The sequence below is a fragment of the Bombus affinis genome, unplaced genomic scaffold, assembly GCF_024516045.1.
Source record: "Bombus affinis isolate iyBomAffi1 unplaced genomic scaffold, iyBomAffi1.2 ctg00000080.1, whole genome shotgun sequence".
NCBI classification, from domain to species: Eukaryota; Metazoa; Arthropoda; class Insecta; order Hymenoptera; family Apidae; genus Bombus; species Bombus affinis.
This window is the reverse complement of record NW_026108828.1, coordinates 249,117-260,809: the sequence shown is the minus strand read 5'-3', so window position 1 is coordinate 260,809 and position 11,693 is coordinate 249,117. Positions and strand designations below refer to the sequence as shown.

Sequence of the window (11,693 nt, the reverse complement as noted above, 5' to 3'; positions counted from 1 at the left end):
ACAGTCAAAGATGAAATACACAAGTTCAGAAGCAGATATAGCACAAGAGTCAACAACCACCACAACCCACTAGTCACCCAACTACTGGACACGACGGACCAGATCCGCAGACTAAAAAGAAAATACCCACTAGATTAAACCATTAGTCCTACTAAAATCAACAATATAAAACTATTATAATCCATGTCATTGTATCACGCCAAACTAAGTTACTGAAAATTCTCAACGAGAATTGATTGTAAATATTCTAATAAATAAATAAAAAAAAAAAAAAAAAAAAACTCTGCGAACGGTCTTTACACCAGGGGATACAAAAAGGTATCTGAATGGCGACGGTGACAGTATCTTTTCATTCCATTTCCGTTTGTCTCGTTTAGCGAGAACGACGTGAATCCCACCGACAAAAATAAATAAAGGAAAGCGCATTATATTAAATATTGTACATTTATCGTGACCGATGCAGTGTTGGATCAGGATTCGAGGGGCTGTATCGAGAGAAAATTCTCATTGTCCCTCTCGAGACTTTTTTCCTTAGGAAAAGAAAAAGAGACTGGGATGAAGAACGGTGTGAGTTCTTTCTTTTTTTACCTGGGAGGAGCGAGGGGGATAAATGTTACACTTGCGTCTCATTAATCTTTAATTAGATAATCAATTCACTAGTTACGAAATGTCATAATAAAAAGTAGTACTCTATAGTTGGTATTTCAATAATAATAGCGTAATAATAATAATTATATTCCATAGTTTTGTTTGCAATTATCGTCTATCGAATAATTAATTAATTAATTAATTAATTAATTAACGTTTACTCCATCATGATATAACCGCGACCTATATTGTGTTTGATAATATAAAAAGAAAAACAAATCGTATAATACATATATAGTATATATATTATATATATATAATACATATAGTATATATATATAATATATGTAATACATATATAGTATATATAGTACATATATAATATATATATAGTGTTGTATCGTTCACTTTTCGTTACAATAATAAATTGTCCACGAACGCTGACGTGCCAACAAATCCGACGTGCAAACCGCTTCCGTTTCATTCGTTTCTTTCTTTTTATTTTTTATCATCTACGGAAGTAATCTTTCGCGAATCTACAATCCATCTCTTTCTCGATGTTCGAACACACTAAGACCCATTTTTACACTCGCAATTATGTGCTCGAACTATCTTCAGAAAGAGAAAACTCATTTTTCTTTATATCTGTTGCACACACACACACCCATCACATATCGTATTTTTACGATTCGTTCGCAAATGAACGCCGATTCTTAGCAATTGTGTCATCTTCGTTAGTAATTAATTATTAATAAAATCAAACGATAAAATGACTCGTGTAGATCGCGATCGTCGGATTGGTACACAATAGCGTTCGATTGTTCGCTCTTAAAGAGTTTACTACCAAAAAAGGTATACCACTTTCAGATTTACAACACTGCCCTAAACACAGCCATACTAAGCCAAATACTTTTGGGTCTTCGTCGTTACGTTTATTCTTTTTACTAGTAAAATCGTTTACTTAAATCTACAGTCGATAACCATCCGCATTTCGTAGATTGTTATTTTTTGTTCTTTGTATTACTCTGTTTCTTATCGTTTTCATCTCACTTTTAGAAATTTCAGACGCACGACAAGATTTGTTTCTCAACCGATTTATAGTTGACCCGCTCGATTTAACTGCTATCACATAATTCTACATAATTATCTTTTTTTCTCTTTCTTTTTGTCCTTTTATATGACGATCTTGGAAAGACGAATCTACGACGTTCTTTCTATAAAACTAGTCCGAGGGACGAAGGACGTAGAGAAAAACCGGTGGATGGAGGAAAGAAAGGGCGAGAAAGAGAATACATAACAAAAGGAATGTTTCGGAATCGATTGACGATTCACATTAACCGATTTATAAAAGAATTTAAAATAGTCTAAAAATAACAAAAAGCGATCTTTCGAATTTGGAACTTAATTGAGTGAAAGAAAACCGGTTATCTTAAACGAACCATTCTCGTTAAACTTACCCCCGTCCAACCCCGCGATTAAAATTTTCAAGGCAAAAAACATTCGCCAATCGTTCGTTAGATTCTTTCTTTATTTTTATAAAAAAAAAAGAAAAATGCTTTTTGCCTTCTTTTATAACGAATTCAAAGGGTACCGATGTATATAAGACAAATGGAAATGTACGATGTTATATGTATATAGATATATCTGATGATAAATGTATCAGAATGAGTCAAATACATTTTTCAAGAGGTAACGTGTCTCTCAAACGGGTCATGATTTCTCTGGCTTTTTGTTTCGAATCGGACCGCGCTTTCGTCGACGGAAACGCCACGTTTAAATATGAATCTTACACCGGTTGCATGTGCCATTAATGATTCTGATTATGATTAAATCGGTTATAGCTTGGTTACATGGTGGCTACATTGTACATCGTGTATTTAAAAAATATCCGACGAAACGGACTTCAGAAGTACACCTTCACGCATCATTCGTTACCAACTAGTCATTTAAATAGGTATCGAAGAAAAAAGAGAGAGGAAAAGTTACACTTACAGTTTACTATGATACAGCACTGGCATAGTCACATACTTCGGTATGTATGTGTACTTGTATCTGTATTTGTATTTCCTTTTCTCGGGTTTATCGTGCACAGAGATATCCTATTATAATTATAACGCGTGTGTGTGGATCCCTTTCTCGCTTTTTTCCCGAATATTAACACTATACTTATATGTTTTGAATTTTTCTTTCGTGATAATATTAATAGTAATAATGGTAATAATAATAAGAAGAATAATAATAAAAATAATATTATTAATAATAATAGTAGTAGTAGTAGAGTAATAATAGTAATTATAATAATTAAGAATCAATAAGAATTATATATAATAGCAATAATAATAATAATAATAAATTCATAATAGACAGGGAAATTAATAATAATCGTTATTATTATCGTAATAATAGTATAGTATGTACAGAACGATTTTCATGCGAGGGTCCTTTTCGATTACGCTTCGTAGCTACATATTTTGATTGAACTGTACATGTTGGACCCTCGGTTTGAAAAACTTTTGTTGTCAAAATTAACACGATTTATAAATCCTCCCATTAGTAAGCTTGTGAATTTCTACTTTTTGGTTGCGACACCGTTAATCCGCGTTGTCTCGCCTGTCCTGTTATTAGGTTTCTTTCCCATAGGACAATTTAGCAGATTATTTTGAAGGTTAATTTCAGAATGATCCATAAAATTTAATGGTGCTAAGGTTTCGGCACAACCTTCGGCAACCGTTGCGATCTCTTAATAACAAATTAACCTAAGTTAACATTACTTAACTTTCCACTAAATTCTTTTCTCCCTTCCTTACATACAATGTTGTTGATTTCTTTTTCAATATCTTTCCATTTTCATACAGTTCGTTTTTTTTTCTTGTTATATACTTTGCATCTTGTCACGATAATAATAATAGTGGTATATAATAACTGCATATAATCGCTACGCTAATAATATTTGAACTATTAATTATTAATTAACGTTAAGTATACACAACACATTTGTACGATTTCACTCAGCCTGCACGAGCAGCAGCGAGGGAAGGTGATATAGATGAAAAAGTCATGTGTAAGGGGAATAAAAGTTTGGGCAGAGACATAGTGTGTGTTTCTTTTGTATATGTATGTGTATTAGGGGATAAAGTATTAATAGTCTCTCTTGATTTCATGTGTGTATAGTTTCAAATTAATTGTTTCTCGTCGTTCCACTGGTTCGCAATTGGGGAGCCGAGGTTGAGATACGAGAATACAATAACGTAAGTTCAAATGTCCATTGAGCCAGCTGTAGAATCTTCGCGGAGCATCTAAGCAGCACCACAACACGCTGTATCGCTCCTGCACCTTAACTCGGAGATAGAAAAAGGAAACGCGTCATCCGGGATTAATTTGGTCGCACCAGTGGTACTCTGACCCGTCTCTGAACATCAGCACTTGGTCAGTGTACCGGACGTAAGTAGTTGTACCTGATCTCCACGAAGCTAGGAACGCAGAACGGATGGAAGTTACTCTCTCTGTTCTCATGACAGAGAGGTGGAACAGCGACCGTTCTTTCTAAACGGTTGACATACGATGCAAGATCATCGTTCGCCCACTAACATAGTCACTCGTGTTAACCGACTTCACTAATAGTCACTACAATCCTTCGACAAATTTTGAAAGTTGATCTTGTGGCGTCATGGGCGTCACTTCACTCGAGTCTGTGCCACTAGTGGGTGGTGGAACTGGAGATGGATGATGTGGCATGGTACCCGGGTGACCAGTCGGTGCACCAGTTCCACCACTCAGCTGCGAAAGCATCATTTCACTTGGCCCACCGAGTTCATGAGCCGGTGAATGTGTTGGTGTACCATGAGGTGGATGGTGATGAGGCGATGGCACCGGCCCTGATCGAGGAGAAGGAACTGGCTGATTACGTGGAGAAGGAACCGGTCGTGGGGAAGGATTTGGTTGAGGAGAACGAATTGGCGGTGGAGATCGAACGGACTGCATTAATTGTTGCTGTACAGAAATCCCTGGAGGCCCCATCACACCTTGCGGAGAAGGTACCGGAGGTGGTGTTGGTTTTAAGCCAGGTTGACCGTATCCTTGTTCGCTAAAGCCACCATAACCTGGAGAAGAATACGCGGAATCGTGGCAAGCGTTAGACCACGAACCAAGCGGCTCGACGAATCTCGTTTTCTCCAGAATTAAATAATTCTTACCGAGAAGGGGCGGCCTTATATGTCGCTGTTGACCGTAAGGCGGTGCTGGTGGTTGTGTAAATTGTTGTTGTTGTTGTTGCTGCTGCTGTTGCTGCTGCTGCGGGTGTTGTTGCTGCTGCGACGGGTGCTGGTGCCTTTGCAATACTAGCATTTGCTGTTTATACCATTGTGGTGGTTGCTGTTGAACAGGTTGCTGCTGTTGCTGCTGTTGTTGCTGCTGTTGATTTAGCATTGCCTGTATTTGCATTCTGCCTTGCTGTTGTTGTTGTTGTTGGTGGTGGTGGTGGTGGTGCTGCTGCTGCTGCTGAGACATTATATGCTGCAGAGCAGGTTGTTGCTGCGGCTGATTAGGACCCAAAGGTCCGCCCACTCCTCCACCGTATTGACCACTTTGTTGTTGATTTAGAGCGAGTGCCTATTAATTTAAAAAATTATATGGTAATAGAAATTATTAAAATCGAAAATGTCAGCAGACAAATAATATAGAAGAAATTAATCGTCATACCCGTTGTTTGATAAAAGCAGCCATAATCGGTGGATTGCTTTTGAGTATTTGAAGTATTTGGTTTTGTTGTTCAGGAGTATGGGGATTCTTTAGAGTTTGCATAAGTTGCTGCAATACATGCTTGTGCATGTTGCTTTGAGTTTGAGGACCAACTTGATTAACCGGACCACCGAGAACTCCAGCTTGCCTAGGCATCTGTCCTCCCATAGCTATTGCTGGCAGCCCTTGATGTTGTTGCTGCTGTTGCATTAACTGTTGCGGCGTTTGCTGTCTCAAACCAGGATTCTGTTGCATCAGTGCACTTGGCTGATACCTACTGTAAATAAAGGTGTAGCTTTAATACCTCTTTTTATATACATATATGTGTACGGTATTTTAATTATTATATTCAATAACTCACCTTGCTGTCCATTGATCCATTGGAATAAGATGTGTACCGCCAGGATTTGGCATTTGTACAGGCATTGGACGTTGCATAGGAGGTGGTGGCATTACGCCACCTGTTTGTCCTCCTACGCCAACTCCAGCACCAACTCCACCACCTGGCGTTACTTTACCATAACCATGCGGTACTTGTTGCCGTGCAGCTTCTTCTTGTACTTGCTTAACAACTTGGAGAACGTGAGCAGGTGGCGTTTGAGTTTCAGGTTTCAATCCTATTCCAGGTTGATGTGGCGAAGGTAAATTGGTAGGACTGACACCTGGTTTCATAGCAACACCTGTGGTCATAGTAACATTTGAACTCTGTTGTCCGGATTGCATCGCTCCCACTGGACCTGTGGGTCTGCTATTCATTGCAGCCATTCGTCTCCTGAAACACATTAAAAAGAAAGATATACACCTAACTTATATACATAGGATATACATACACCTAGTTATCTTTGGAAATTATTATTCTAACGTTGCTGCTGTTGTTATTATTATTATTATTATTATTATTATTATTATTATTATTATTATTATTATTATTATTATTATTATTATTACTATTACTACTAATACTACTATTACTACTACTACTACTACTACTACTACTACTACTACTACTGCTACTGCTACTACTACTACTACTACTACTACTACTACTACTACCACTACCACTACTACTGACGTATTTACCTTAACAACTGCGCTTGCTGTAGCCACTGTTGAAGCTGTTGTTGTTTCAGCTTATGTTTGATGTTCGAACAGAATGGAACAAGACATTTAGTCTCTTGGCAGTGTTTAGCATGATAACAGCACAACGCTATTAATTGTTTACAGATTGGACAGCCACCGTTCGTTTTTCGTTTGCAAACTTTAGTATGCGTTACTACTCTCTTCATCTTTTGACAACTTGTTAAACGACAGTTAGCATCTCTACATTGGCACGCGTGCACCAACGATTGAATACATCTTTGAATTGAAAGTTTACGCGCCTCCTATTATAAAATAAGAATATTTATTATAAATATTCATAGCAAAATTATTAATATATTCAGTTAATAAAAATATATTTTTACCTGTGGATTAGCTTGTTTAGCATCGGCCGGCGATGAACCATCATCCAAATCTAAACCAAGTTTTTCCATATGATGAGGATGACCGTCTTTTTCTTTACAGCTTATACACAGATCAAAATCCTAGCATAATAAATAATAACATTAGATTGTTTGAAAATTGGATGATACATGTTTACAGATGATTGTTTTAATACTTACATCACAAACCGTACAATGATATCTTGTTTCTACATGGCTCTTACAATTATTGCAAGTATAGACAAACTTGTCTTGACCTTGATTGTGCAATTCGTATAGCATAGACATAGAACTAAATTTCGCGCGCCTTAAGGAAAAGAATTCATAATGTCTTTCTCTAGCCATTGTAAGGAAAGCATCGCGGCCATCCATAAGGTCACAATTAATAACTGGATCAGGATCTTGAATAGGCTAAAACGTGCATTATTTTCAAACGTAAGAATACGATTCGATTATTAAAAAAAATAATAAATATAAATTAATCCTAAATACTTACTGCTAATATTACATCCCATTATATTATATATGGCCCTGGGCCCATAACCTGTTGAGAAGAGAGAAAAACGTGTGGATAAAGTGTAAGATACAAAGTATATATTTGACTTAATAATGAAATACAGGAATACAATTTGAGCTGGTCCAGATCCGCACGCTAGCAGTGTTACTTTATGACTGAGAACCCCGAAGCCAACGTCGCCTGTCTACCGTATTGGGTCTGCCTCCCTGCTATTCCTTTGTCTATATGCTGTCGATGGCTTCAGCGCTTGAGAAAGCTAAAAAGACCAGATGTGGAGTTTTCCTAGAAGTGGTGATCACTTCAACAAAAATAAACGAAAGATCCTTACCTCCCTCGCTCTTAGGTATGCGATGTCGTCCATAATGTCCAACCGAAGATAGTGCGTATTTCTTCTACCGCTCGGTGGTGCGGACATTCTGGACGCTGGGTCTCGCCGAGTTGGTAATATTCTAGTCACGCCTCCAAAAGGAAAACAGGCGACTGATTCGCGACGGCGAAACAAAGTCGGTAGCTCTGCTTCCATCGTAACGACCGAATGTCCCGATCCTTCTCCGCCACGATCGCTCATTCGTCTCACCTGTCCACACAAACATCAAGATAGTTTCGATACGCGAGAACTGTCGTAGTGACGATCGAGCCTGGCGAAAGTCAAATTGACCAACTTCATCTTTGGACAATCTCACAATTTCGCAATTTCATCGTCCAAGTACACGATTGATTCTCACAAAACCTCTAGTTCCTTAGAGCTTAATGCCACGCTCATCTTTTCATTTTTATCGCATATTGTCTCACCACTTGCGATACTTGTAATTACTTTTCTCTACTTTTCAATTTTGGAGTTGGTCAATGTGATTTCCGAATGGCTCGATGGACTATGCGAGTCTTGGATAAAGATGACAATTAAACTATTCAGATTAGTCATGTTGCTTCGTCAAACGATTTGAATTCAAGCAATTCGAAACCATTTTGTCAATGTGAACCTATTATTTTACCAATGTGAATCTGTAATTTTGCTTGAAATATCCTTCCAAGTTTTTATGATGATTCAGATTGGTCAAGTTACCTGAATCAAGCAACTATTTTCAAGTTACTTGAAACTATTTTGTTAACGCGTACAGTTGCTTGAATCAAGCAACTATTTTTAAGTAACTCGAAACTATTTTGTCAGTGTGAAACTATATAGACACTAGTTAATTCCCATACACATGTATAATGTATAATGTATAAACAGAGCTATTTTTTCAGATCAGAAAGTACGATCAATCTTTTTCTTTAAATATATTATGCAAACGTTGAACAACGTTATGTTTTGTTAAGCTAACAGGATACACTAAAAATACATTATCACATACATTATCCGGTTCGTTCGTGAGTGCCGAGGCGTGCAGACGTGTGTCCAGTGCCCGGCAATGTTCACAAAGCAGCACGTGACCATCCAGTTGCTGCTGAGTGCCGAGACGTGCAGACGTGTGTCCAGTGCCCTGTGAAGTTCACAAAATTCCACGTGACGCCCATCTGTCGAAAGCGAATCCAACTAACCTAGCCAGGGGTTAACAGCCTCTCGACTAGTTCTTTCACACTGAATTAACTAGCTCGATGATGGCTCTATCATTCCCAACAGGCTCCCCGGAGCTAAATTATAACACCGCCATTTTTCCTCCCCCGTGGCAAGAGGGCAACACATCTATCCTGGTAAACGACCATCACACGAAAAAACGAAAGCTCGAACCAACCAAGACAAATGTAAACAAGAGTCAAACTAAACCATCAGCCAGCCAGGTGACCACCTACAATAGATTTTCAATACTGGAGTCCACGGAAGACTCCATGATTACAACCGAAAAGGTAAATAATCTCCATACTCAAAGAATTCCCCCTCCCCCACCGATATTCATTAACGACGTAATCGACATACAGTCAATGATTAAGACTATCGAAAAAGACATCAGCAAAGAGGACTACAAGTTAAAGATTAACAACAACCACGTGAAAATACTGCCGACCCACCCAGACGCCTATAGAAAGTTAACCAAGCTATTAAAAACGTTAAACGCTAAATTCCACACATACCAGCTCAAACAAGAAAGACCATTTCGAGTGGTGCTACGCAATATCCATCACTCAGTCGATCTAGACGAACTAAAATGCGAATTGTCAAATCACGGCCACGAAGTAACTAACATCAGTAACATTAGGCATAGAATCACAAAAAACCCACTATCCTTATTTTTTATAGACCTAAAACAAAAAACAAACAATAAAGAAATCTACAATATCAATCGGCTGATGAACTCCATAGTTAAGTTCGAGCCACCTCTTGTAAAGAAAGAAATAATACAATGCAAGAGGTGCCAAAGGTACGGCCACACGCAGAAATACTGCAATCACAACTTCCGGTGCGTAAAATGTGCAGGTAATCACCCCACTGACCAATGCACTAAATCCCCGGAAACCCCCGCCAAGTGTATCCACTGTCAAGGAGAGCATCCTGCGAACTACAAAGGATGCTCAGCCTACAAACACTACATAATATAGTGTATCCAAAACTGAGACCCAAGGACATAACCATACAAGAACCTAAACCCCAAAAACTCACTACACCAACAGTATCCTATGCGCAGGCAACGCAAGGAAACGTAAACAACTCGAAAACACACATTGTACACACAGAAAATAGAATTCCCACCCCACAAAACACAGACAACTTTACCAGACTCGAAAAACTTATCGAGAAGCAAACTGAGCAAATTAACAACTTGCTGTCACTACTCACACTCTTCATGGACAAATTCATACGCACAGAAGCAAAATAAAACCAATGCGAATAGCTCTGTGGAACGCCAACGGTCTAGCTCAGCACAAATTTGAACTAGAACTATTCTTAAAACAACAGCAAATCGATGTGATGCTCATATCCGAAACCCACTTCACCGACAAAAACTACGTCAAAATACACGGCTACAACTTCTACCACACACAACACCCCAGCGGAAAGGCCCACGGCGGCACCGGAATAATAATCAAATCAAACATCAAGCACTACGAACTTCCACCATTCCAGAAAGACTACCTCCAAGCAACAAACGTAGCAATAGAAGACTGTCATGGTACAATCACCACTTCAGCTGTATACTGCCCTCCCAGACGCTCCATCGCCAAAGAAGACTTTGACGACTTCCTGGACACCCTGGGCAATAGATTCATAGCTGGAGGAGACTACAACGCCAAACACACCCAATGGGGCAGCAGACTGGTTACAGTAAGAAGCAAAAACCTCCTCAACAGCGTAATAACCAACAACCTCAACTACCTTACCACATACGAACCCACACACTGGCCCACCGACACAAACAAAATACCCGATCTCCTTGATTTCATCATAACTAAAAATATCTCGTCAAGACACGTCCAAATCAATTCCTCGGCTGATCTCTCCTCTGATCATTCCCCCGTGATAGTAACAGTCAGTTCAACTATCATCGAGAATACACCTAATGGCTCCATTCATAACCAACACACCAACTGGCAGCTCTTTAGAGAAATCTTCACACACACAACTTCAGCCTCAACTTCACTAAAAGCCAACGAAGAAATCGAAGCAGCCACGGAATACCTAAACACGAGCATAATAAACGCTATCCGCTTCTCCACACCGGCAATAACGTCCATCAGCAAACACGAATATCCCCAGTACATATTAAAAAAAATAGCAGAAAAACGTAGACTAAGAAGAGTATGGCAGACCCATAGAACACCGGAGGACAAACGCAAACTAAACAACGCAACTAGAAAACTATCCAAAACCATAAAAAACTACAATAATGACTGTTTTCACAAATATCTCGCCAGCTTGTCCCCCACAGCCGACTCCAACTACTCACTATGGAAGGCCTCCAGGAAACTCACGCGCCCCCCACAAATAATACCTCCAATCCGCCGCCCGCAAGGCGGATGGGCGCGTAGCCTTATAGAAAAAGCCAACCTATTTGCCAAACACTTGTCTGAAGTATTCAAACTCCATTCCTCCGTAGCTGCTGCAGACGTTACCGAATACCTGCACACTCCCTTCCAAATGTCCCCTCCTATTGAGCCCATCACTTCTGCAGAGATTATACAAGCAATCAGTCGGCCAAACCCCAAGAAAGCAGCAGGTCACGACCTAATAGGAAATAAAGCAATCAAGGAACTTCCCATAAAAGGGATTGCACTCGTCGCATCAATCTTTAACGCTATCCTCCGCCTTCAACACTTTTCCAAGGCTTGGAAAATCTCACTAATCACCCTCATCCCTAAACCCGGTAAACCAAAATATGAAACCACCTCCTATCGCCCAATCAGTCTTTTACCTACCCTGTCTAAACTATTCGAGA

General features: G+C 39.2%; 1 protein-coding gene and 1 long non-coding RNA gene across 2 annotated transcripts; both read right to left on the bottom strand.

Annotated features, from left to right (window-relative positions):
• Nucleotides 1-872: 872 nt before the first annotated feature.
• Nucleotides 873-7,166, bottom strand: LOC126927212 (CREB-binding protein-like). The gene is made up of 7 exons (XM_050743486.1): nucleotides 6,987-7,166; nucleotides 6,789-6,908; nucleotides 6,406-6,707; nucleotides 5,687-6,097; nucleotides 5,287-5,599; nucleotides 4,782-5,196; nucleotides 873-4,688 (listed from the first exon to the last, which is right to left on the bottom strand). Exons 1-7 carry the CDS (start codon nucleotides 7,149-7,151, stop codon nucleotides 4,213-4,215), a joined length of 2,202 nt encoding a protein of 733 aa, XP_050599443.1. The 5' UTR covers nucleotides 7,152-7,166; the 3' UTR covers nucleotides 873-4,212.
• A 212-nt stretch (nucleotides 7,167-7,378) lies between these two features.
• Nucleotides 7,379-7,755, bottom strand: LOC126927268 (uncharacterized). The gene is made up of 2 exons (XR_007715341.1): nucleotides 7,652-7,755; nucleotides 7,379-7,579 (listed from the first exon to the last, which is right to left on the bottom strand). It is a non-coding gene; the product is annotated as an uncharacterized LOC126927268 (long non-coding RNA).
• Between the last annotated feature and the right edge of the window lie 3,938 nt (nucleotides 7,756-11,693).